This window comes from Aplidium turbinatum, chromosome 8 (assembly GCF_918807975.1).
Source record: "Aplidium turbinatum chromosome 8, kaAplTurb1.1, whole genome shotgun sequence".
Lineage (NCBI taxonomy): Eukaryota > Metazoa > Chordata > Ascidiacea > Aplousobranchia > Polyclinidae > Aplidium > Aplidium turbinatum.
In genome coordinates, this window is record NC_137479.1 from 23609660 (window position 1) to 23637612 (window position 27953).

General features: G+C 38.0%; 3 protein-coding genes across 3 annotated transcripts in view; 1 reads left to right on the plus strand and 2 right to left on the minus strand.

Moving 5' to 3' along the window:
* The first annotated feature begins 2576 nt into the window (after positions 1–2576).
* On the plus strand, positions 2577–4020 carry LOC145776174 (uncharacterized). The gene is made up of 3 exons (XM_082587575.1): positions 2577–3179; positions 3422–3515; positions 3796–4020. The coding sequence occupies exons 1-3, from the start codon at positions 2577–2579 to the stop codon at positions 3933–3935; spliced, it is 837 nt and encodes a 278-aa protein (XP_082443701.1). The 3' UTR covers positions 3936–4020.
* Positions 4021–5037: 1017 nt separating this feature from the next.
* On the minus strand, positions 5038–13328 carry LOC145775897 (polypeptide N-acetylgalactosaminyltransferase 6-like). Its single transcript, XM_082587294.1, has 11 exons — positions 12813–13328; positions 11170–11466; positions 10817–10976; positions 9760–9906; positions 9151–9281; positions 8627–8845; positions 8128–8310; positions 7854–7985; positions 6806–6940; positions 6108–6239; positions 5038–5887 (listed from the first exon to the last, which is right to left on the minus strand). Exons 1-11 carry the CDS (start codon positions 13326–13328, stop codon positions 5768–5770), a joined length of 2172 nt encoding a protein of 723 aa, XP_082443420.1. The 3' UTR covers positions 5038–5767.
* Positions 13329–14810: 1482 nt separating this feature from the next.
* LOC145776175 (uncharacterized) overlaps positions 14811–27953 on the minus strand; it is a 35821-nt gene continuing 22678 nt past the window's right edge. Inside the window, exons 6-14 of the mRNA XM_082587576.1 lie at positions 27771–27921; positions 27206–27324; positions 26101–26317; positions 23710–25623; positions 23144–23277; positions 22505–22661; positions 22228–22360; positions 19090–19286; positions 14811–17582 (exon numbers count right to left, since the gene is read on the minus strand). Of these exons, the coding sequence (XP_082443702.1) occupies positions 19112–19286; positions 22228–22360; positions 22505–22661; positions 23144–23277; positions 23710–25623; positions 26101–26317; positions 27206–27324; positions 27771–27921 (3000 nt within the window). The 3' untranslated portion in view covers positions 14811–17582; positions 19090–19111. The remainder of the gene's footprint in view (positions 17583–19089; positions 19287–22227; positions 22361–22504; positions 22662–23143; positions 23278–23709; positions 25624–26100; positions 26318–27205; positions 27325–27770; positions 27922–27953) is intronic.

The following is a 27953-nucleotide window of genomic DNA, read 5'->3' on the forward strand; positions in this document are numbered from 1 at the left end:
ATCTTACAACAGGCGAAGATTCAGCTTCGTCTATAGATAGTCCGTCACTCAGCTAAGTGAAGTAATTAAAACAGATTTCAGTCTTCATAAGGCGAGTTACAAAATAAAAAGTCAAACAAGAGTTAAAACAACTTACTCTTTAGATTAGGTCTTACTTTGCGCAAAGTAGGCTATTTGTTTATTTAGATGAGTAAGATGGCATTCAGAATTGACATAACATCGTCGTAAAATATAATTATTTAGTATGAAAAAATATTGTGTAGCATTTTAGAATCAACTCATATGTTGCAGAGAAGTTAACTTAAGATTAAAAATGAGGCAGGTGAACTGTTTATTGCGTGAGTAACAAGGCATATGTTTGCTTTTTATAGTATCATCATCATCATTATAATTATGTTCCTTCCTCGTATTGAGGGTTGGATACAATGCGCCATTGTTCTTGACCATGAGCTGTTCGTACTGCATTTTCATAATTTAATTTTGTCCATTTAGTGATGTTTGTTGTCCAAATCATTCTTGGTCTGCCTTTGTTTCTTTTTTCTATTAATGATCTTTGTAACGAGTTTTGCCTTATTGTGTGTCCGAAATACTTCAATTTTCTTCTTTTGACTATTTGTAAGATAATTTTGCTTGAATTGAATTTGGACAATACTTCATCGTTAGTGAAATTTAGTTTTCAATAAATGTTTAACATTCGCCTGTATGTCCAGAGCTCGAAGACATCGATCCGTTTCTCCTTTTACAGTAGCCTATAGGATATAGATATTGAAGAGCTACCATCAAAAACTAAAGTATTTGTGGTATAGGCTACAATTCTGTCTAAGGGGCCAACGTAGGCCTAAATGGATTTGAAACTTTTTATGTCGATCTTGGTAATGTCATTCTTTTAAAGTGGGTTTGTATTGAGACGGAGTCAATCAAAGAATTCTTTGCTGGCAATAGTCTTTTGAAAAGATAGGTTTCTTGTCATATGACAATTGACAATTCATTCGTTATATAGATCAGATTCAGAACCATGCGAAGCTAAAGGTTGGCTATTTCCTATACGTTTGCCATTGATATTGCAACCAATTAAATAAAATTTGTATTTTGAGCGGCATGCTAGTGCTTAACATCACAATCGGTTGTTCTTAAAATAAACCCAGCTGGTGAGATAAACAACTGCATGACGTGAGCTGCAAGCAAAGGCCTTTTCTCTCAATCGTTTGCAAAGTCGAAATTTATTCTACCGAAGTCATTCCCTAGCCTTTTTACCACAACATATTTTTTGTGTAGCCTATTTAAAAAAAAAAAATAGTAAAACGATACGACTCTACCACTTCTTCACGTACGTTTTGTAAGCAACAAAAATAGTGTCATTTTTGCTTCATCACCGGCCAGCTGAAAAATCCACACGGAACTTTATTTCTACAAGAGTGGATTCATTTATACTTTTGTTTGAAACAGTTACTAAAGAGCTTTGAGTCTGTGTTTCTCAAACCATAGGGCCTCAGGAAATTGTGCCGTGGAAGTTTTGGGTTTGAGCGGCACTTTTTTTAATGTAGAGAGAAATAAACGTTCTTTTGTGCGATGAAGTCAGGTTAAAAATTTCCGACTCTGCTTCCACAATTTTTAAGAACCGATGCTAGCGTCGACTCCACAGCAATGCGAAGGTCTATGGAGTTTAAGTGAAATTTTTAAATCACCCACTCCAGCTCTGAATAGCCTACGTGAAAATTTCAAATTTAGGCCTATGTCGGTTTAATGAATAAACGTTTGCCAACCTGAAATGTTAACTTAAAGGTTGAAATGAAAAAGTAAAAGCCAGATTTTCAGCAACAACGTCAAATTAATTTTCGATAAATTCATAAATATCAGCTACATTTCTCTTTTAACAAAAAACAAACAGATCTTATAAAGATTCAATAGCGAGGCGGATGTAGTAGAAAAAGTTGGTTTTGAATTTTAACCTTTCGTCTCTTCTAAAACAGGCCCAGTTTTACCTTTATAGCCAAAACGCAATTATTTATTTCTGTGCTTGATTTCTATAAAGTTGCTGTCAATATCCGATGATTTGATATTCCTTGATATGGTCTTTAACAGATTTTTGATTCTTTGATCCTCAAATACTCAAAGCTTAGATGACGCTGCCCGAGAGCTGGAAGTGTCAAGGGCCGCTCACAGGGGGTCTCAACAATGAAGCAGCTTTTTTTATTGAGGAGTTAGCCTCGTAGTTTGACTTTCATAAACTTGGTCGTATAATTTAAGGCCAAGCAATAGGCTGGTTGATGAATAAACCAACATACATTTTTTTGTTCTTGCTTGTATTAAACGCATAGGCTATAACGTATATAATGTATAGGCTATTATCATACATTACACATTAGTATGTACAATTGTACAGTGCTGCAGTGAAATAGTTGAATTTCTGACTAATTTACTGTATTTGTTTTGGTTATCATTAACTTATTTGATTTTCATCTTGATGCATTTTTGGGAAAGTCGCCAGTTAGGAAATGGTGAAACGATAGACTTTCAGAGCGTCATAAAATTTGTGTTACAGATGTACTCTGTATTCGTAAGATATGAGTGTTAAAATGCCTGATAACGGAGATAAAGTAACAAATAGTTTGTCAGACTCAAACTTTCAAAAAGCAACCAACATAGAAAGTGTATCCAATTCTTTTGCTGAGGTGATGTGCAGTCCAGACGTTGACGAACTTTTGAACGATTTTCCAACTTCTTTTATGGTCTCGCTAACACCTTCTGGTGATCACAAGTGGAAAAACCATGGCTTTGCACATGCATCGTTATATTCTGTTGATGATGTAGCAAGTAAAAGTAAATTTATTTTACCTCCTCTGTCCTCCATGTTTGGAACTAAATATTTGCAAGAAAATAGCAGTTCTTCCATGGATAGCTTAAGCAGGATTGGAACTAGTGGGATAACGTTATCCGTGCCATCACAGAACAACAAGCCACCTGATTATAACAGTTCCGTTTTTTCCTTTTCCAATGGTCAAGGTTTGATAGAAAACACACAAGGACAATTGTACTCATCACCAGTCGAACATACTAAAAGTTCTGACCTCACCATCCGAGGACGCATCAAAGAGTCTAAAATCGGGAGTTCTCGAAAGAGACGTGTCCACATTGCAGACAATGGACCACTTCCCGCAAATGTCAACGTCGCTTTTAAGGTGCGTCGCTTGTAGGAAGAAGGCAAGCAATTAAATTTTTACATTAATTTAAGTTTGAAAGTACATTGCATTTCCAAACTTAATGGCCAGTAACCTACATACATTGGTAAAGTTATACACTGAGGTGAAATCTTTAAAATTTAGTGACGTTTTCAACAATTAAAGAGAAAAGAGATCTCTAAAAAAGTGTTGCTTAAAAGGTAGTGGATCAGCATTAATTCTTATTTAATTTTTTTATGTAGAATTTACGAAACTTAATTCCAACGGAACCAGTAGATAGACGATTGTCGAAAGTGGAAACACTGCGTTTGGCCGTCAGTTATATCCAGCATCTTGGTTAGCAACTTTTACACTGTGTAACTTTATGATCTGTTGAGTACAAACATGAAGTTAAAATAATAACGGGAGCTGTATACTTGCCCGTTTTATGGTTAAAACGATTTGATTCAGTTACTTTCTCGATGCCATTTTAAGTCTTCTTTTTCATTTAAAAACTTGAACTTTGCTTATTGTGACTGCTAAATCAGTAAATTGAAAACAAAATGCACGATACTTCTCGTGGTGATATTGTGAAATCCCTGGACCTAACTTCTATCAACTGAATTTTGTCATGCAGGCCATACCTTAAACTCTGACCAGTGGGTGGACCAGCCATGTCTATCAATGGGAACGGTCACCAGCGACAATTCAACGAGTGGCTCCATTTGTACATTTTGTATGAGCAAGCGAAGAAAAATTTGTTTAGCATCAAGGTGACTGGGACAAAGAAATCAAAGTACAATGCAACTTGAACATACTTCAATGCAAATTAGCCATATTTTCTTGCCTTCAAAATGAAACGTTTGCCTGCCTTTTCATTTCTTTTGCGCTAAAATAAGCAACAATAAGTTGATAAAAATCAACTAAAGTTTACTTAAATTTATTGCAAAAGTTAAAGCGTATTTCTTTGCTTCAGAAGGGTAAAAATACATACTTAATATTGAAAATACTTTTCTGTTTTCAAATGCATTCACTGTGACATTTGTGTTTGAAAGTAAAAAAACTTCTTAGCGTTTCTGCTTTTTGTATGCTCGTATAGGTGTAGGCTGTGCTTAAAGTTATGACTTCTTAACTTTATCAGTCATTTTCTGTTTCTTTAAAAAGCAGAAAAGCTTCGCTGTGTTTGTGAAAAAGATTTAATCCCTGCTTGAGGAATTAGGGTGCTTTTGAATTGAAAACAACCCCCATTGTTAACAAAAGTGGGTTACAACCCAGATAGAAAAATCTTTCTTTTTCACATTAATTCAACATCTGCAGACGTTGAATCAATGTGAAATGAAGAATTTTGCTGTCGGAGCAAGGACTTGTTCAAGGTTGCATGTGGGTTTATGCTGTTCTTGGTAACAAGTGTCTTCTTCACTTAAAACCTTTAGCAACATCTAATCTAACAATTTTCTTTTTTGTTTGTTTTTTATTTATTGAATGAAGGATGGTTCTTTATCTCTTTTTTCTTTTTTGAACTTTTGTCGATTTAATTTTCTTTATTTATTGTGCGAATAAAATCCATTGTGCCGTTTCGGTTATTAAGTTTTACTTCATTGCATGTATTGTACATTGAAAAATGTTGATTGCATACAAAAAAGCAGCTTCGATTTGATGAAAGTCGATTTAAAGATTGAGGTTTGTTATTTTCGCAAGGTTTCAATGGTTCTGCAACCGTAGCGTTTTCGCATAGAAAGTTCAAATTGGTGAAAGGTACCGATTCTCGTAGGCGCAAACAAGCGACACTAACAAGCTTAACCTTGAGATGAAGTAAATTTGATCGAATTTACAACTTAAAGTAAAGCCACCCCGTAAAGAAGTACATCCAATCCGTATATTTGAAAATAGTGTTTTTATATCGACTTTGTGTAGGCTATCATGCAGTACTTCGACTGGTTTACAAGAAAATGGCCGTATGCACGGCAACAAAGCAGTAAAAACACAAGGTACAACTAGAATATATTTTTGCTTCAAAATTTGTACCACATTTAAAAAGCCAATGAAATAAAAGTATGGGATAGGAGAACACAAAATTCAAAATATCCTTATCCCCATGTTTAAACAAATCCGTAGATTGTTGCCTTATCAAGGCTTACTAAGGAAGTGAGTTTTCGAAAATGCAACCAACTTTTTTCAAAAAAGTTTCGTTCTAATAGTGTATTATATTAAACTATACTGTACGTATCCTTTGGAACAATTGCAATCTACAATCTAAATAAAAGCAGAAACACAGCTGTGTACACAACAATTATTCGAAAACATAAAGAAAATGGGTGTTTGTTTGTGTACTATTGACAAAGATTTTATCAAAGGGAGTAGTGCAAGATACTACTTAAATAAATTTCCTTTAACACTTTGTCTTTTTATTCTGATCATGTTTGAAATTCGGGTATTGCCTTCAAGAAAAGGATTTGTTTTTCGAATGCCGCTCATCACATTCGATGCTGTCACAAGCACAACCTCACTTTACGTCAACGTCACTATAAATATCTGAAATGTTAATTCATCTTTAAGCAAAACAAGTCTAAGTTAACAATAAAGAATGGAGGCTGTTTTGCAAGTATTTTTTATTTCCATCTCCATTTTTGCCGGATTGAACTTTTGTCACATTTCTCCAACCAGACCTTTCCGGTTGACGCAGTCAAGCAAAGGTTGTTTTCTCGATTTACCAACATGGCTGCATCTTCCTGCAAAACATATCAAAATAGATATAATTTCTTGAAACAAGGAAAGTAGCCTAATGCAATTACTGTCAACGATATCGAGCAACATTATTTTTAAAGGCTTCTTAAAAGTTAAAAAGAACGATTTGAAAGTTTGATGAGTGAAAGATTAAAAGAAATTCACTTCTGTCGGTAAACATTAATTTTTGTAATTTCTACAAGGCCGTCACCAAGCTACCTGTGCATTAATGATCCACTGCTGGCTAGGTGGAGCAGATTTTGTGTTGTCAAGTGGAAATTTACATCTTTGAATTTCAACCTTTCCGTTTTTACTGGCTATGCACACATCACGCACACCACCTTGTCGAATCTCGTTCTGCAAGAGATTTTATTATGGTTATACGCTATTAGCCTACTTAAACCAAAATTTGTTTGTTTGTTTGTTTATCTTTATCCTGCATTGCGGGAAAGCGGACTTGAGCGCTATGCATCGGTGTACGCCTTCCGACGTACACCTGACCCACGCTGCAGCCGACGACAATGTCTGTTTCCGGTTGTCTACTCTGCTTATGACTTTAATTTGGAACTACCCATTACTCGAAATCGATCACTGGGTAGAGGCAATTATCGTAAAGTTTCTTGCCCAGAGAAACAACAGCAGGTGCGGGTGGCTGGAGTCGAACACGCAGGCTCTCGACTGTGAGCCCAAAGCGCTAACCACTCGGCCACTGCTGCTGCCACTGCTGCCTGACTGCTGCCTTACAGATTATCATATACACTCAAGATAGATCGTTTGTTAGCAGGAATTCTTTTATAGGAACACAAGTGAATAATTTTCGAAGTTTTAAGCCTACTTGTGATAACGACTGTGGATTTACAATGCAATTGTGTAAATCTAAATTGTTGTGTTTTTATCTACGTGAAAGTTGACCCTTAACAAACCTGTTTTGTAAATTCAAAATATTGACTTTCGAGGTCTTGCTGGTATTTGTCAACACCTAGTGGTCGACCGGGTGTGACGTCAGGAGTCTGAGTGTCCACGCAAACGTCCACTGAGTCACCGAATCTACAGCAAAGCTGACGGCAAAAGTTATTTGTGTAAATTGGACGCTTTGCATGGAAAACAAGTTTTCATAATCAGTGTTATTTTTATAACAGTTAATTTCCGTTTCTTTGCTATAGTTCAATGATACTGAAATTGAGGCTGAAAATTGATAGCCTACATCAAAAATGTTTATCTGACTCTATAAAGACTTGTAAAAAGCTAATTTACGGTAATTGCGCATAGGCTTACTTGTAAAGGATTTCAAATAATCACTGATGCAGCCTCGGTCATTCTATAAATGCTACAATGTAAACTTTTCTCTTGCAATTACTTAAAGTGTTGCTGCCAGTGAAAAGTATATTCCATCAAGTGCCGCTAAATAGAGAACTGTAGTTTTTGCACTACTCACCTGCACAGGTCAGGAGTTGAACCAGTGTGCCTTAATTTTACCGTTTCCCTTGTTTACAGAGCCGGTATGTAGGCTACTACCAATTAAGTTGTCATGATCAGATTGATGCAAACGCCAACACATCCGACATTTTGAAACAAACTTTCAAGGAATGATAAAAAAAAATATGAAGAGGCAACATCAAACGTAATGGAAATGAAAAACGTTTTATATTTGCAAAAATCATTTCTTTTGAAAGCATGGTAAATTGCAAACTTGACCCTTCAAACAGTTTGTTCAGTATTTCCGAAGGTGTTCACTTGCATTGCACTCACCAGTGGCGTACGATGACCATTTTTTTGGGTGTTCAAATTTTTTATAAAGCTTCAAACATATGAAACACATGCTTAATTTGCACAGTTACTCTTTATATTACGTCACTTTATTTGATAGGATCTGAACAGCTATTAAACAAATTGCAAACATAGTGTGTGTTTGAAGCTTGCTGAAAAAAGTAAACACCCAAAAAATGGCCAGGTTACGCCACTAGTACTCACCGCTCCGCTGAATTTCGGTTTCAATTCAGGCACGTACAGCTCAGGATAAACGTTGTCAATATACCACTTGAATGACTTGCATGAAAGCGTTTTCCTTAATTCTGTGCGTGATGTCACATTCCCTGCGTCTATCTTGAAAAGAAAACCGTTTTCATTAGTTGGTGAGTTTTTTTTATTTGTTCGTGATATATTAATGAACATTAAATCAGCTGGTGGTAGTAAGCAATGCTCATAAAGTTACTTAATTATTTATTTCTATTTTTTCATACCCTACCTTTAGTGAAGCTGGAGTACGTTTGTAAAATAAATTTTTGTACCCATCTAACCACACTTCAGCTACTCGTTTCTTATTGGCTGTGATCACATCAAGTGGAACATCGTTTGGAATACGTGATTTGAACACGTGACCAACGTGACTGCAAGGATGGATTTCTATCCGACCTCCGCACATCCACACCTGGCGACAACACATTCATAATGTTGCACAAAGTCAAAGTAAAACTGTTTTGTCAATGTACAATATCCGCAGACATGTGAACAAGGTCGTATAGTAAAAACGACAATTGATATCACAGTTGGTAAGTTTTAGAAGCAGTTTCACCTCTACCAAAGAAAGTAGCAGCTGATCGTTGCTCAAATTGTGACACGAAGAACACGTCAGTAGGCTATCTCAGAAACACTCTACCTAGAGTCCTAAACAGTGCAGTTTCTATAAAAAGAAGCATTTAAAATTTTCTTAGTTAGTTAACTTTTGTAGTATTCCCCTCACATACCCTGAATGACATTTCAAGATTTTCTCCTCCCCAAATACGTATTTTGTCGTCATAATTTCCAAGCTCGATGAAATAATTTCTGTCAATGGCAAACGCTCCTCCAGACATAGTGGGGGTGGGAACTAATTGAGTCATATCCATCATCGGATTCTTAAAACGTTCCCTTGGAGGCGGAATCCATCGATAAGTTAAAGTCCAATCAAACCCGCCTCGTTGCACCTGCAAAAGAAATACGATGGTGTGTAGTCAAGGGATTGATACAATGACTATAGCACAACTACTAAAGTTGCTATAAATCGCAAAGCAATGACTGATAGAGAGTGTTGTAAGTTACAATTTTATTTAAAAGGTAAACATAAGTAAGCAAAGCCATTGACCACATTTTTGTACACTTTCTTGCAATATACTGTACAGTAAAGGCAAAGACATTTCCAGTTTATATCAATCTTGTCGAAGAAGTGACAAGCTTTCCTTTTATTCTGACTACTTAACCCCTGTGGGTCGAAATACAAAGATGTGCTTACCCTTTGCATTGGAGTAACTGAAAACTTGAAGTTGTCAGGATTGATAATGTCCATGATAGGTAGAGCCACTACGTGGTTATTTTCTTTTATTCTGTTTAAAAGGGGCTCAATCCATCCTTCATAGCATTCACCTGCAATTTAAAATGTGGTGTAAAAGACCAGAATTACGTACTTCTGATATGCTTCTGATTTACGAACGACGAAACGGCACGATTAAACGCAGCTGGTTCGACTCTCGAGGTGTGCGCTTGAGCAACGCATGTTCAAGAACCGCTCTCCATTTTGCGGCACCTAGTGGATGGAATAATTCGCAGACAACAACACTTCAACAATCGGAAACTTCAAGCTGTGGCTCAAGTATGCGAAACTGCCAGGATTAAGTTTTCAAAGAAGCTTTTCAAATCCGAGGATAAGGATTCCCAAAATCAACCAATATATACGCGACCTGAGCGGCATGCCTAAGCAATTCCTAACTTGATCAACGTGATACGGCAATAAAAATGTGATAATAAAAGAGAAAAGTTTTAAGTATGAAGATCCATCTTGTTCATGTGTTAGCCTAATGTGTTAACAAAATTTGCAACATCAACATTTTTTAACTCTACTTACAATGAGAGTCTAGAAACGCTAACACATCTCCAGTAGCAAGTTTTACACCCAGAATCCTTGCCTGAGTGATACCAACTTGGACAGGACTTCTAATCATCTTCACGAGAGGAAGGTCTTCGATTTCCGCTTGCATAATCTCATGTAAGTCTAAACAAGTCAGTTGAAGTGTCGTTTAAATTTTATTAGATTAAAACACTTTTGTGTTTTCTCAAATGCAGCTTTTGCAATTTCTATCCGTCTTAGAATTTCATGGTTGCACCTCCCATCTTCAGTTACTGAATTTCCAAGATAGGAAAAAGTTTTACTTTCGGTTTCAACACTTTAGTAAATTAAGTATCACGGCATTCTCTGGCAAAATACATTTGCCGCCATTTAACTACAGTAGTTTATACTGTATAGCTATACTTTTTGTAGCAATTATTTACTTCAAAAAACTTATTGTGAGCCTTTTGGTTGTCTTTCTTTGTGCTGTGATACTACGTTCAGCAGGATGATTGAGGTTAGGCTACCAAGTTTAGGCTCAACTTCAGTTTGAAAAACAATGGTTTGAAAAACGGTGCCTATAACGGTGGTTTCGTATTCTGTTTATAGATTAGTTACTGCAGACTTGTTGTTCTTTAGAAGAAGAGATAATGCATTTTATTTTTTATTATCAGAGGTTAACTTATTTTAAACGTAAGTACATTTGTTGCAATAACTTGTTTTCGATTAATCCGCCCCGATATCCCATTTGGTTAGCGCGTGACTTCGTAACCGAATAAGCTTCAAGATGAAGCGGAGTTGGTTTCGTGGTGTGCGCTTGAGCAACGCATTCTAAGGACTGCTCTCCATTTAACGGCACCAAATGGATGGAATAATTCCCTGGCAGCAACACTTCAACAATCGAAAAACTTCACTCTGTCAATCTCGGTAACCGGCTCTGCGTCAAAAGCCTTTACAAGTATGCGAAACTACCAGATATAACTAATCAAGGCTTTGTCAGTCCGAGGATGAAGCTTCAAAAACCAAACCAAACCACTAGTGCACTTCTTGATAATTTCAACATTTGGATACTAACCGAGAAGGCTTTCATCATCCACAAGTATAATTTCTTTCAACAATAGACCGGGTACAGTTTCCATAACACTGTAGAGAGTACGTAGCAAGGTAGAAAGAGCTTCATTGCGAAAGCAGATAATGATACTTACCATGGAAAGTGGTTTTCGAAACTTTTTAACCTAAAATAATAAAAGCAAAGATTGTCAACCAAAATTGAAACTGCCGAAGTTATGAACGAAAACGAGTAGGTCAAGTAACCTCAATAGAAAAACGCCACGTTAATGCTAATGTCACTAGTAACAATAAAAACTTTATGAGATGATGCATTATATACACTCTACAGTAGGCTATTAACCTGCACAGGTAGCCTACCTTGCATTCCTCTTCTCTCTTGTCTCCTAAGTTTCTATGGACAGATATGATGTCACTAACCAGGACATTAAAAGCGTGTCTACGATAACCTTCTTCAATTTGGCGTTCTACTGAAGGCCCTAAACGACTGGGAACCGAAAAAGGATGACCGAACTCCCCTGGAGCATTCCTATCGGCTGGTGGCTTTTTGAAAATTGGAAGCAAGTCGACCGGCTTGTAATAAGCCACAGAGGTGTTGCCATTGGGGTTGGATTCCATGAAGTCAGAAATGTCCATGTCAGAAAGCGTATCGTTACTCTAAAAAATGTAACGTTTAGTTAAATCTTGCAAAGCAAAAAATGCATTTTTTGCTTCATCAAAGTTGATACTTGCAAATTGCAGGTTTTAAATGCTTTATCACATAAATGATTGCTAGCTTACAATTGTACAAAATTTAGTCGTTGGATTCTTGGCACAATAAAGAATTGGGCAGTATTAGATCTGAGCATCAACAACTATTTCAGGAAACAGTGACATAAAAGTTGCATATATATTTTTATAGGCTACATAGATTTTTTCGTGTAGCCTACGTAGGCTACAGCAGATTTTTAAAACGTTCGATGTGGTATATGATAGTAGCATAGGCTAAACAGGGTTAAAATAGATTTTTTAGTGTTCCGATAACCCATTGTTCATCCCGTTCAGTGCCTAATAGATAGAGCACATAAGGACGACATCACACGGTCAGCGCTCAGCAGTTTAATTTAACACAACATATTTTAATTTAATCAATCTTATATTGTCATACCTTTGCTTGTTTACTAGCCAATAGACTTAATTTATATAAAAAATAAAAAAACATTTGGTTTAAGGTTTAGTTTGACTGATGTGCATCAGAGTTGGATCAGTTGCAAATGAAACATTTTGTTGTTGTGTAGGCCTAATTGTGATTTCCAAAAAGTTGTAGTGCAAGTTACCATATTAGTATTACACTTGGTAAGTTGCACGCATGATATCAGTGCTTTTGTTGAGCCACTAGTTGGGATTCGACAAGGAATTCTACATTGTAATCTAATCTTTATCACATGCAGTTCTACTTGTTTTTGATAAAATCAAGTTGTAAAAAAAGCATCGATAAATAGTGAACAGAATTACTAAATCATTTAATTTTAGTGTCGGCTGTATAGCCGAGTGGTGAGAACCCTGGAACGGCACTCGAAAGGGCGCTGGTTCGACACCGCTCAAGAGCATGCGGCTGTGTCTTTGGCAGGACACTTAAAGGCATGTCTGAAGGTGGACACGAAGATTGGCTTCCTTGCCTTCCCGTCCACTTAATCTAAATCTTCAACCACCGGGTGTAAGCCTGGATACGACAAACAATTTAACTTTTGTAAGTTAATTGAAACGTGTAGTTCATTACATTTGAAGTAAATGTAATTTGAAAATTTCAAAAACGATGTGATTGAAATTGTAGTGTAATTAAAATCTTTGATGGTGTATAATTGTAATATAACTGTGCTGAAAACTGTGTAATTGATCCAACTCTGCTGTGCATTAGTGTTTCCGACGCAAAATTATCTTTAAACTTTACTGCAAAATTACAGCAGGTCTATGCGTTAGGAAAAATTATTGGTATTTTTTGAAACGTTCACTGGTAAACAAACCTCTTCTAATAAGTCTTCACTTCTGTCAATGATGACATTGTCTATCAAGACATCGTTTTCGCGCAGGACATCTTCTCCTTCATTTTCGGGAACTTCGCTAGGTGAGTCAAGAGCCTGAGCATTATTCTCTTTGTTGTTTGTGTCCCGATCTTTGCTGTTTAAATCAGACTCATCTTTTGTTACAACTACGATAACAAGTTCGTCTACATTCTTTTCACTTTCGTCTCCATTATTTGGCGCGTCCTTATCAGCTTTAACCGAAGTTTCTTTTTCAACGTCTGTAGTTTCTAAATCTGCTAATGCTAGGGCATCTAGCCCATCAATTCCTTCACCTTCGAATTCATCATAATCACTCAAAACGTTTTCCTTGTAAAAATCGTAGTCACTTAAAGCGTCTTTTCTCAGTTCCGGATTAAACTGACCTTCTTCGGAATTAAGAAGATATAAAATGAGTAGAAAAAATAGAAAAATTCCTATGTTGACCAAAATCTTCGCTGGTCTAGCCATTCGAAACATTTTGGAGCTCTGCAGAACCTGAGATGCACAAATCAATGGAAAAAATCATTTACATTGCTGCGTCCAATATCAAAAACAGTGCATAGAAAACATTTTACAAAATAACATTTGGAATTCTAGGCTATTACAAGAATACAACTGCCATCTCTTCTTGTTGAATCGCGGCTAATGTCATGCTGAACTTCACTAGGAAGCTAACATCCTTAAACTGAACACATTGAAACGTTTTATTTACAGAATATAGAGATAGAATGCATAGGCCGACTTTTTCTCATTAGCTAAATTATTTTTTTGCATAAAAATACAGGCCAGTAGGCTAGGGAACATTTGCCCCAAGTTCGGTTAAGACTTCTAGAAATCACAACCACATAGAAAACTGGCGCTCTTCACTTCTTTAATAGAAAATTATCTTTGGACAGTAAATATGACACTCCTCAGAGAAGCATCAATTGAACTTGGGGTTGCTCAAATATTACACGACACCTATTTCTTCAGCTCACAATCCATAAGTCTATCAAGTTTTCCCCACCTGTAGGCTATAACGCTATAAGGTTATGACACCTTTCCAAGTGGAAAATATATCATTTGAATAATGCCAAGATTTTACAGATTCTCACTCACTGATGTTTTAAAAACTCACTGATGAACTAATAGGTCTTTTCCTGAACTCGCAATCCTCAAAAAAGTAGCTCTGTAACTTTAAGCAATTACAATATTATTGTACACGTCGCCTTTTGGCCACTTCTGTTAAGTGCTCTTATGACACTTGTCAAATACAAATCAATAATGTTTGATATCAAATGCCATCAGCAATGATTGGCCAGCTCAAAACAAAAATAATCTGAGTAAAAGTTCAAAGATAAACAACTTTTTTTGATGTTGCAAGACTGAACACAGCATTTCAACTATGAATGATGCCGATCTTTTCAATCAGAGAGCAGCAGAGGGTGGAAAATATTTATTCAAAAAGTTTGGATTGCTTTGGCAAACGCAGCAAAATTTGCGGAACATTTTGCGTTGACTATCCAACCACCTTCGCCAACAGAAGATGCAAATCCGTACGTTTGCAACTTTCCTTTGTCTACTAACTTTCTAGAAATAATGTGGCACCTCAGTTTTGTTTAAATCTTGCGTGGATAACAGTTTCTGATCGGATATGCATTAGACTAAGAGAATCAGGAGGCAAAATAACCGCAGTCTTTTCAAAATTGGCTCAGTACCCATCGAATAAATCCCAAGCCTTAGAAAAGGATGTTAGCACCACCACAGCGCTTCTTAGCCTATCACGAAAGAATAGCGCTGTTTCTGTGCCATTTGCCAGCTAGTGTTTGTCACAACGTATTTGCCGTTACATTGGCAACAAAACTCAAAGAAGAGCTTGTAAAAAGTAACTCTAACTTTGCCTTGCATAGTTTTTGTAACTGAAATCTTTTTAAGTTAGTCACTGGGCAATTAGACGTGTAACCACTGCAGCTTTGCGGAATGAGGTTTAATCTTCAAATTGACGAAACTTGAAAAGCAACAATGTCACGACAGTGTTAACAAAGGAATTGTGAGGAATGCATTGGAAGGGGTCAGCAACTAGCATCAGTTTCAATACAATCCCAGCCAAAATTGGTACTTTTCACATTGATTCAACGTCTGCAGACGTTGAATCAATGTAAAAAGCATCAATTGCATTAGCTGGAAGGTTGGGAAAAGTTGAAAATTGATGTTGAAACGATGTAAAAAATGGCTACTTTTGCAGTTGGGAAATAAACTCTTGATTTTATCTAGACCATAGAGTGTTCGGTCCAATTCGTCAAAACTCAGCTAGCAAATCAGTCTGTTCTGCATACCTTGAATCAATGTAAAAACGAATTGATTTGCTGGCTGGAAAGAATCATGAATGCGGAGTAGTTAGAACCGCAACACTTTTAAAAAAGAAAATGTAAGAATAAATTGCTGAAATCACACCAACGAGATTATCAGATAACTGTAAAGCAAAGAGACTACAAAAGGTTTTTCAAATGGCCTAACGGGCAACGAGTTTTGGCAAAGCACCTCCGCTTTGCTTTGACGTCAAGCTAGATTTATAGCCGCAAACAAAATCATATAAATTCTCTGGACAAGAAGGTTTGTCTAGCAATCCCAGTACAATACATACTGTACATTTGGGGTAAATGCACATCTTAGTTTCAAGCATATTTTTGTAGCCATGCGCCAAATGCCCATGCCAGCACAAGCATAACTTTGAAGCAACAGCTACACTAAGTAAGTTACGTTTAACTTCATTAAAAAAAAAACACTAATAAACTGAGTGTTTCGTTCTTGTTGTACAATTGGAATTTTCATCGCTAAAATACGTATCCGATCATCAATATGGTGAAATAGGTCGGCAAAACGTAAATTAATAACCTTAATTTTTCAACTTGACGATTAAAATGCTCATACACCAGTTCTACCATAAATTTACGCAGTAATTAGACAATGACAAGGTTTTCACTGAACGCAACGTGTCAACAGGGCGGACTAGCGCACCGCTTCCGAGCCAGAAAACTAATCTTCTTTTTAAGTTGATTAAACGTTTTCAGGCGATCAATCAAATTAAAAGAGACTGATATGCTGACCGGTTGGTCCGTTGCCGCCTATCACGGTGGTAATGGTTGGACACAGGGTGCTTTAGCTAGTTACCGCGTTATTTTGTTGGTATCAAACAAGTATCAATATTAACTTTTGACATTTGAAGCAGAGAGACGCCATCAGCAGTTAAAATGTACACGCTCTCAATCGAAGGCAAACAAGCGACTGGGTTGTGACGTCATCAGAAGTGACGTCAAAATCGATATAACAGTACGGGTATGTAAATTTGCACTTGAACACGGAACACCTCCTCACTATGACAACGATTGATAACAAACGAGAAAAATCGGAAAACGCAAAAAATCAAATCACAGATAAAGAGCCAAAGCGAGACCAGACAACGCGATTTAACATCACGAACTGTCGAATCTATGTCAAATATCATGCGAGAAACTAACTGTTGAGTGTTGACTACAAGTTCATCAGTGCTTTGTTTGCAATAGACAAAATGCGCAATTATTTTTCGTTTAGCCAATGCTATTGCGACGTGTTCTTTCTGAAAGGCGCATACAACATAAGTTGTGCTCCATCAATGAAAGTTTATCTTTTTATACATTGATTCAACGTCTGCAGACGCTGAATCAATGTAAAAATAGGACCCATATGCTGGCTGGAGTGTTACACTCACGTTCTTCAGAGGATGATGCGGTAAGCTGTAGAGCAAATGCGAATTGGTGACGAATGATAAGGTCTGAGATAGTCAGAATGTATCTTCTGGCCGTAAGGGGGCTATGATGACAGCTGTTGAGGTCACGCAGCATCAAAGCTTGATCGCTGGTTTCGACTCAGCAGTAAGCCGATGGTGCGTTGAAGAAAAAATATCGCATGATTCAGAAGAAAACCTTCACAATGACAATAGAATTCTCAATTTCTAATAAAATTCTCGTCGTACTGGAAAGAAAATCACAACGCGCGGTGTAACGTTTTATAGCATCACCATTTCCCATTTATGCGTTTGCTATGGCATATAGCGGAATGGAATCTTTATGTTTGACACTAGAAAATAGACACAGAAGCAGCGAGGCGTTCTCTTGTCTGGATATACGTTGTCTATTAAACACAAAAAATATAAAAGTGGCAAGTAAGCACCGTTGTACGTGCCTGATGTGGACCAGATAGAAAACAAGTTCGTTTTTTGCATTCAATAAACATTTTGAGTTTAATCAATGCACAAAAAGGTGATTAATTGATCTGGCAGAACCGATCACAAATAGCCACCATTGATGCGTACAGAAGTTAGGCATGGACTGTGGTGAAATTTCGCATTGTCGTATTCCCGGCCAGGAAATTGATCACTTTTTGCATTGATTCAACGTCTTCAAACGTTGAATCAATGTAGAAAAGGACCGATTCTTTGACTGGGTTCTCGTCGGGGATAGAACGATGCGGGTACGATCCATCGAATCGCAAACTTAAAACAACAATTTTGTGATCATAAGCAAATATATTACAGCTCGCAAAGCTCCACAATGTCAATATCACATTAATAATATGTCGTCATCTTCTTCTCCAAAGCACGACCACCTCATGAAGTGTATAATATATCGTGTGCACCACCGTGCGGAGTCAATGAGAGACAATGTTACCCGCTGAGTGTCGCGATTTGTTTCCATTGCATATTGAATTTGGCATCTGCAAGAAAGCATAGGTTAGTATCATAATGATTATTTTCACATATTTGGGCTTCAATGTCATCAAAGAAAAGTAAAATCATCTGTTTGCCAGCAATAAAGTTAATTTTGGTACCCACAACGTGTAATGAACAAGACATTACATGTAATGAAAAAAACTTCAAATTTTGCTCTATGCTGGCGGGTGAGAAAGTGTGGTTGCTCATATCAAACAAACGGTTTGTGACGTCGACGGCTGATTGGAGTTGAAATGAGTCTCGGAATGAAAAAAGTTGATTGGCTGCTGCTTTGGGACACTGCACACAATACGTTCAGCGTTAAAGAAACCTGGTCTGATTTCATGCTCATAACCAACCCCAGTGGTTTATATTTGCAACACATTGCAGATGGAATTCAACTTTCCAAAAGCACCAAAGCAATGAAATCGTCTAACCAAAACCACCAAATAACAGTTGCTCTACGCCGGTCTGCTTGTCCAGTCCAGAAAAATATTACTACTTTGAGGGGATGTGAATATCCAAATCTTTGGCAACTAACATAACTGAAGGCTCATTTGTAGGCTACTGTGTAGATACAAATCATGCGCTTTGGTATCTCCTATTTCATCAAATCGAGTGAGCTACTGCTGTCCTGACCAAATGGTTACGACTGCAGAGCCAGATGATCGATGAATAACCGGAAATGATTGATGGATGAAAAGCCGTAGTTTACTGAACCTAAGTTCAACTCTAGAAACTGAACCCGTGCAAAAGTATAGTTAAATACGTCAGATCACATGACCAGTCACGTCAGAGTGATTGACATATAACCTATTGCAACGCAGATGCATTGAAACGTCATTGTGCTGACAAGTGGACGATTGAATTAAAAACGTCGGTGTCTGATGCTGTTTAAATCAACAGCGGATCTCGTGTCACCTTCAATCAAGCCCAGAGACATGCGCACGGAAGCAACGCTGACAAGCGAAGCCGTCAACTCGGCACTGTGAGCGATGCCAAATTGAATTTCTATCATCCCGGCACAAGCCAGTGGGGTTGGAGTAATTGAAACTGAAAATTCAAGTGATTTCTGGGTAGAACGTCACATCATCAACAATAGCTTCTGCTCAATGACATCAACTACCAATACCATTTCAATTATTACACTTTTAAACCTGAACTGAATCCGTACCCTCAGTGATACCGAAAGAAAACGAACGTTACGATCACCGAGATAAAGCTAAGTTATGGACGAGCTAGGTAGTGGGGCAATAAATTTAGATTGACACTAAATTTGCAAATACATCTGAGGTGGAATATGTGTTCTGTTTGGTGACTAGCTTATATGTTAGCGTCTAAGTTTCAACACGGGAGCAAAGTCAACGCTTCCGGTAAATTAGTCCTTTTTCACATTGATTTAACAAAACGATAATTCAATGTCCTTTAACGTTGTGCATAAAAAAGACAAAACACCCAGAGAAATTTTGCTTTGAAACCATGAAATTAAAAGAAAATTTTCACGTTTCTCACCAAAATGAAGCCATATTTCATATCAACTTGTGACGCGAATGACGTCATCGGTGGTGGACACCTCATCCGCGCAACGTCGATGAGACAACCGCGAACGCTGCAATGACATCATGCCGTTGGCAACGGGTGATGTCACGTCGTCTTCACGTTGACAAATCCCATTGTCTCGTGACGAGGTCACGTGATCGAGATACGACCTGGAAAGAAAAGAACTTGGTCTGCAATTGTGCACGAATGAGCTTCGATTGAAAGAAAGAATGTTCAGTAGGGTGTTTCATTTTTTCACCATTTTTGAAATTCAAAATGCCTGGGGTCCCATCTGGTGGTATTTGGGGTAAAAAGTTTACACCCCAAATTTTTTTCAATTATGACGTCATATTGAGGTGGTCCACGAGGTTTGAAATTTTTGGGCCTCAAAATCTCGAAATTTGGCCGTATCTCCGGAACCGCTCATCATAGATCGACAAAATTAGTATCAAAATGCGTAGAAGGGTCGGTTTCCTATACCTGATGTAGAGAATATTAAGGTCTATCTGCTTCAGAAAAAAAGTTATTACAAAAAATCTTATTTTCGGTGTATTTTCTCCTGATGAACAGAGATCAGGTGATCAAGATAAGAAGTTTTTCTGTATTTTTCCATCTTAGAAGCTGCTGTTGCGTAATAATAATCGTTGTTCGTTTTGCAAGAGATGAAATGGTAATTTGAAGGTATTACTATCATAATATTAATGTAACTATTGAGGAAGAGGTATGCTGCTCACCTGCTTTAGATTAAGTGTCATTATGGCATTAAGGTCAGGTATTAGTAAGTTGATGCAAAACTTCATGGAATTGGAGAGAAATGTGCTTCCCCTGAATTCAGACATAGTCAGTCACTATTTTTACTTGAGGAAGAAAGTAGCCGAAACTAATCCTGAGTTTTTTAAGAAAATACCCCATTTCCAAAATTTAAAAGATGAACTGCTGAAAGATGTAGTTGGCATATGGAACAAAGCTGGTCTTCCAGTGCTTAGCAAACAGAGAAACCTAGCACTTCTAGCATACAATCTGCCAAAGCATCGGCACTACTATGTTTGAAACAGAGAAAAAGAAATGAAGTAGCTAGATGTCTACACAGTAGCGAAAGCGAATCTGATGGGGATATGAATTGGGAAGATGATAAGGAATACGAGCCTCTGAAACCAGCTGTTTGGGGAAAAGTGTACAAGAAAGTATATTATTTTTCCATAAATGATAGAAGTTGTGTACTTGCTGATCGTAGGATGACTTCGGTACCCCAGCAGTCAGACCTTATGAGGTCGGTTCTTGGAAAAGATCAAGTAGCTGCAATGCTGCATCACCTTCGACAGTATACCGCCAGCGACAAAAAACGAGAGAAAAATCTCTGATGGAAAGTGAGAACCTTCTCAACTCAACTTCTGCCATGCAGTTATGTTATGATGGGCGCGTTGTCGATAAAATAGATCGATACGTTTTCTTGGGCCAACTTGTTGATGATAATGGCATGAAGCACGAAAGTGTGCTTGCTGTTAAATCTTTTCCCAAAAGTGTGTTGGTCACTGCAGAACTGATTTTTGGCACCATCATCCAGAACGCTTGCAGAGTTCACCTATCCCAAGTATATTCAGTCATGGCTGATACGACTGCTCTCAACACGGAAAAAAGTCCGGAGTCAATACTCGACTGGTCAATTATTTTAATAATGAAGTTGGTCATGATATTCATACCCTTTAATGCATGTTCTACATAAACGAAATATATCTTTCCCATGTCATTTCTTTTGTGGACGGTGCCAAGAAGAGTCCCGGAGCAATGCAACATGGGGCTTTGCTTAACCAGATAGCAAGACTAGGCAAGCCCAGTACTGAAACCTTAACACCAACTATTATTCCGCAATAACAGCTTCTCAGAGTGCAAAAATACAGAAAAACTTTTATCTTGATCACCTGATCTCTGTTCATCAGGAGAAAATACACCGAAAATCAGATTTTTTGTAATAACTTTTTTTCTGAAGCAGATAGACCTTAATATTCTCTACATCAGGTATAGGAAACCGACCCTTCTGCGCATTTTGATACTAATTTTGTCGATCTATGATGAGCGGTTCCGGAGATACGGCCAAATTTCGAGATTTTGAGGCCCAAAAATTTCAAACCTCGTGGACCACCTCAATATGACGTCATAATTGAAAAAAATTTGGGGTGTAAACTTTTTTCTCCAAATACCACCAGATGGGACCCCAGGCATTTTGAATTTCAAAAATGGTGAAAAAATGAAACACCCTAAATTGTTCAGGATAAGTCTACAGCGAGCAATCTCTGGGCTCAATCAATTCTGGCGTAGCTACATGCCGAGTACTAGGAAGAGCGTCAAGGGAAATTAGAAAAGGAATTCTAAACACAAAAATGTACAAATTATCCAATTTCCTGACAATGACAGGTCGTATGTCTCCTTCAGCCACGCCCTCTTCTTTCAGCCAATCACGTGCCTAAAATTGGCCACAAGCGATGACAAGCATCGATCAAGATCGAAATTTTTTAGCTTTGATGATTTCTTGTCAACATCTTTAGACAGGATATGTATATTGAATATGAAGCATATTGCATCGGCGAAATCGACAATGCAACGCAACAATGGCAGTTGCATTTCAGTTTCACACTTTCATGCGGAAGTACGTATATGAACTTTAGCCTACAATCTCTTGACTAGGACGCAGGTGCTTTTTTCCTCTTACTTTCTAGTCACCGCATTGACGGTGTCATCCATCAAACACATCAACAGTTTTTTAAATTTATTACATGTTTTCGTTGCATGTTTCTCCAATCAACCAGTTGACTGTGGCTTTGCTTGGTCTACCCACATAGTGAGTGCGGTAACAACCACAATGGATCAGTTTTCGGTTGATAAGCGTGTATGGAAGTACAGCAAATGTGGAACCCAAGCGACTGAACGAGATGAACCTGCCCCTTTAAAGGGGAGATTCGTGGTATTATTTCAATAATCACTTGAGAGGAAAACTCGAACCAGGTAAGTTTAAAAGCGATAATGAGGTTAACAGAAGCGTGAGCTGTTGTCGTACGCGAGTACACTTGAAACTATCTCACGACTAAATACACAAAAAAATACAAAACTACTAACCCAAAGCACACAGCTCCCTGTATCGTGTATTTCTTAACTCTATCTTCCCCAGCGAGATTCTTTTCAGGCCTTGTCTCTGCTTTGGAGGCCGGCGCTGAAGAAGGTTTACCAGGTTGTGAGACATTAGCTTGTTCTGAAAAGGAAATTATGTTAGTTTTCGCAGAATGAATCGCAAGAAAAGAGAAAAACGAGCCAAGCTAAGAAAAGTTGCCTCTTTGCATCGTTTCAATTAGGCCAATGTTTTTCGGAGTCATATTACAACTGTCTTCTGACTTACCAATATGCTTCTCCACGTGGTTTGAATACTGCACTACGTCATCAAAAACGGCATGACATCCGCTGCAAATCAGATCCACGTCATCGTTGTCATGGTAGCGAAGGAATGTTAGTTTTCCGCAAGCTTTCAACTCGTCCTCAAACGAACGAAAGCGTTTCTGCACGTAATAACAGTGGTATGACGTGATAAGAGTTCAAATAACATCAAGTGGTTGGCCAGCCATCAAATTAGTCCTTTTTTTTACATTAAGTCGCTTTCTGGGTAAACATTGACACATCTTCAGCCAAAAAAGGTCGTTTTTTTACATCGCTTCGAAGTGCAGCGACGTTAAAACAATATTTAAAAAAAAACTTTTGCTGGCTGGATAACAGCACATCATTAAACAAATTAGAAGAAACCGGCCCTCAATTTTTCCTGTCACACCTAGAAAATTGTGCACCATCTACATTCTACAGGAACAAAGTAGCATTAAAATAACATTGTAATTACGTCATTTGCTACAGCAAAGTGAGTACTTATTTTTAAATAGTAGAAGCAATAAACTTATCAAAAATTGATGTTATGGTTTCTAAACAAATAACGAAAACAGTATCAACCCCATCTAACTCTCTAAAATGATTAACTTAAAACAATTCAAACCTGCACTTCATCACGTGACCATCCGACACGGTCGAGTAACTCGGGATCTAGTTGACAGAGCGACGATGACGTGAGACGGGATTTTGCGAAAGCGACTTCTAGCAGCAATTGATCGAAGGAGGTTTTTGATGCAGCTGCGCAGTGAAGAATTTTAAAAATCTTTGTAGTATGATTTCACCCAGATAGCAAAAGTTGCTTTTCAGTTAGCCAAAAATACAATGTTTTTAAGTTCGGTGTAAGCATCTGAATGATCAGGTTCATATGATGATCATCGAGCCTATGTTATTGTTCAAACGCAAACATTACATGGACAGAAGAAAAAGGTTAACTTCGTGACAAGTGCCTTGCAGAGGTCCAGGCGAACGCTCTCGATGGGCGTTGAACCCAGAACCTTTCGAGTGTAAATAAAATGCTTTCCCCGTTCGACCAAACAGAAGCCAATTATAAGCTAATCCATAGCATCTTTGCTAGTTTGACAAAATTTCAGGAGTTTAACTAAGTGATAAACACCAGAGTCGATGGCAAGCTTACGACATATCACAACATAAAAGTTGGTCGTTCTATACCTGAATTGCTTTGTGTCGAAAAAGCGGAGCTGTTCACAGACGAGGTTGTGCGAGAACCGCACAGCCCGTTCATTTCCACATCTTGCTTAGGGGATTTGGGAGGCAGGGAGCTTTTCAGTGATAGTAAAGCAGAAGCTGCACTAGTTAAGCCTTCCGCGCTTGCTGTGTTGTCCGTAGCGAGTTGCTCGCACGAGAGATGCATCGATCTTGGCGAAAAGGACGCGAGTGAAGAAGAGAGAGAACTTGAGGAGACAGACTGATTTTGATGGCTGGATAAAGGATTCGGATGGGACTCATGGAGCTTGTTATCTACAAGATCTTGAATTAATTGAAGGGGATTTTCATTCGCAGGTGGAGACTCATCCTTAGGAACAACGAGATCTTGTAAAAGCCTTGACATCTTGGATTTTTTGCCATTCACCAGATGATGCCCAGTGGAATAACGTTTTCTTGAACTATGTGATTCAGGAGACTTACTGTTCCGCGAATTTGCGCTGACTGGTTTTTCTGCATCAGTTTTGTTGACGATTTTTAACATTTCTTGAAGAGGATTCGAGTCCACGTGGTTTGTGATCATCAACGGTTTATATTGCTCTGAATTGGGTTTTTGAACAGTAGAGTTTGCAAGAGATGAAGATGGAGAAGAACTGTTCTGATGGATAGCTGCCTCGATTCTGGGCTTCATGTAAGAAAAGAGCGTCTGCATGTTATCATTAAGACTCTGAAGCGGACTTTTCGTTGGCATCGACTGGGGTTTATACGGAGGAACTGCATCACTGTTTTTACGAGATGGAGGATCAGATGATGGAGTAACCTTATTGTTGCTGTGTGGTTGGTTTATGGGAGACAAGCGCCAAGTATCTGGTGTAGATCGACGACTCCTTTGCTCTGCAGAAGAGCACTGAGTGGAGGAGTAAGTTGCACTGCATTGGGAAGAAGATGGTTTCGATCTTGCCGGAGAAATAATATCTCGCTTCATAGTTAGGTCTAAAGGGTGATCTGTTTTCTCCACACCTTTACTTAATTTTGTTGCATAGTTGATAGAAACAATAGGTTTGTCATCTGACAATCTACCGTCGCGTTGGTTGGTCTTCAGCCTGTCTTGGGGAGCTACGGGCTTGTGAGGTGTTGTAGTGACGTTCAGACTGGGAGATGATTTACTTCTGCAGTCAACATCAATAGCGGTTCCTTCTTTCTGCTTTCTTGTATTGCACTGTGATGATTTCACTGAACCACAACTTTGATCTTTGTGTTTGAATGCATCGCTCTGCAGTGAAAATAAAAACGGACTAAAACTTGTCCTGCCGTAGTTGTCATTTGGTATAGACTCTAGTTTAGACTTGGACTTATCCCCGTCTGATGACTCCACTTTGCTTATGGCAGCTTTGATTGTGCTTTCAATGGAGCGAATGAAGTCAAATGTTCCAGGTGATTTCTCATCTTGAAAATCATGGGAAGTTGTTTTTGGGACCGTCTTTTCATGTGATGTTTTTGATGCGGTAGGGAGAGTTATCTTGGTGGAAGTAGCATCTTTGGATTCTACAAGACGAGAGTATGAATGGGATGAGGATGGGAGGCTGTGGGGATTCAAACTCGAAGCTCCTGGAACACAATTAAACCATGGAGCGTCAGGGCTTGGAAAATGTGAGGTCTCTTGTATGTGTTCTACCAACTTCTGCATTGATGGAAAAATCTCCTTGCATTGAAAGCAAGATGCTGGAAGACTCTCCTGTGGGTCTTTGGATGAAGGGAGTGGAGTATTGTGAAACATCCCAGGAAAAACACCTGAAGGATATCCAAAGTTGTATGGAAAGCCAGCGGATGATGCAAATAAAGGAACCATAGCATTAGGAATAGTGGATGAGAACCAAGGGGAAGATAGAAGACTTGCATATGCTGCAGCGGCATTCATGCCTACAAATGCAAAGGGTCACAAAGTAAGGATTTCTACTCAATAAATAGTTCATGTAGCATTTCTTTAACGTTTTATTCGTAGCATGCTACACACACTACGTTAATATCTCACAAACTTTTGGAAATAGTACGTAAGTAAATTCAAAAAAATGATAAAAAACAACATAATATTGCGATTATTTGCGAGATCAATTTGAGTAGGATAATATTTGTTTTGACAGACAATTAACCGCACTAGTTCGAAAAAGCTTGAGATAGCTAAATAGTACAAAATTAGACAATAAATTGTACACCAGTGCATATGGCGTATCTATGTCGTGCAAGAAATTAGTTCAAGTCAGATTTTGGCAGCTAAAATTGAGATTTCTTTAACATAAAACCACATATCCTTTAAAGACAGGTTTCTTCCTACGAACAATCAACACCAAATGGAAAAGTTTCCTGTTTCTTGGCTTACAAAACAATTTACTCTCCTACCTCCAAGCAGTGGATGGTCGTATACGGAAGTCCTGGATAGCTTAGTTGGATCTGATGTAGTAGTAGGAGCATCCGTCTTCTTACCGAAATGTGTGGAGGAAGGCAGAGAGCGTTTTCTACTTGAACTGTCGCTGGTTGATCCTTGCTTTTGGCTCCACATCCGTAAAGATGGTACGTTTTCATAATGCTTAGTTTTGATCATGTGAACACTTAAGTCCTAGAAACCAAAAATAAAGTAAACAACAACTCATGCTTTGTCAATAACCTAATGTCGATTTCAATGCAATTTCAAAATTAGAGTGAATAAGCAATTTCTTGCCTACTGGAAATGCATATTCACATATACTACAAAAAAGTCTTATCGGATGAAAAGATTAGTGTAGTTAGATACTAACGAACGATATTTTAAAAAGACCGACATAAAATGAACATTTGCAAATCATTATAAAAGACATATGATGCATAGGAAATGGCGAAGCACTTATAACGACATTTTACTTCAACGTTTTTGTTTTAGATACACATCAGTCATGCATGCTTTCAACCTTTAACGTACAATGTCACTTAAATTTGGCAGTTTTATACCAGAAGTCACTGTATAGGAACGTTAAAACTTATGCATGCGTGAATGACGCTGCAATAACAGAGCGTCATTGCTAAACGCATTTGTAATCACCCGACTAGTGCCGATTGGTCTGCTAGCAATCAAGCTGTATCAGAACACACAAAAAGATTTCGCTTCGCAATGAAACAGGATTATTATCATGAAATAAAACAAAACATTATTATTATTATAACCACAAAGTCCATTCTGATAACTCAGTAGATACCAGATAAACACCCCGCTCTACAAACGGCGACAATTAGACAAGCCATGGAACGCTAGTTCAACTCTCGGGGTGTGCGCTTGAGCAAGGCACTTCAAGACCAGTTCACTATTTAGTGATTCTTGGTGGATACAGATACATCTTCGGTGACCAGGCCCACGTCAGCGGTTCAAGTCCTTTAGAAGCGCACGAAACTGACTTTTTTAGACAGAAAATAAAGATGCACACAGATAAGCAAACGACGTTATGATATAACTAAATAGAAACAAAGCAAAGACCTGCAATGATTCAAACAAGTGCCCGCATCCCATGCACGTCAACACTTTCTCGCTTTGATTGTCGTCTTCAGCCATGGAACGCTTCTTGCTTCTTGGAGTTTCCGATGATTTATTTTCTTCTAAAATAAAAAAAAAAAACGTAACTTGTGTTATCGTTTCCAAGATCTTGGACGATTCGTGCAAAAATAAAACTGACAGGTCCTCGAAATGCTTTCCCAGAAGCAATGCTCAGGTAGTAAGATTTGTCTTTTTCACATTGCGGTCACTGTTAAAAAGACCAACTTCGCTATAGTCAAACGACGGCCATGCAAAATCTCCACCTTAGAAAGTGATCGCAAAAGAATAAAGCCATTTGCTTTTTTGTTAGAAACTGTCTAATTTTCTAAAACACTACCAGACTTAATTAATTACAATTACCGTGCACCGCAAACGATGTAATTAAACCAAAAAGGAATCTAAAGTGACTTTTTTCTATCAGCTTCAGTTTGATGAGCTTGAACATGAAGGAAACAATAGATTCCCAGCAGAAAACGAGCCTGTGCTGCGCAGCCATAAAGATACCCACCAAGAACAACTTGCTCTTCGACGTTGGTGTCCCTAAAGTGCCCAGTCTTGTTCATGTGTATGGTGAGGTCAACGAGGGTGTTGAATGAGTTGCCACAATCACGACAGCAGAATTTACTGGCTCCGTTCAACACTGTGCTGTACAGCTTGTCCTGTAATGCAGAATCGTGTTTTTTTCTAGAGT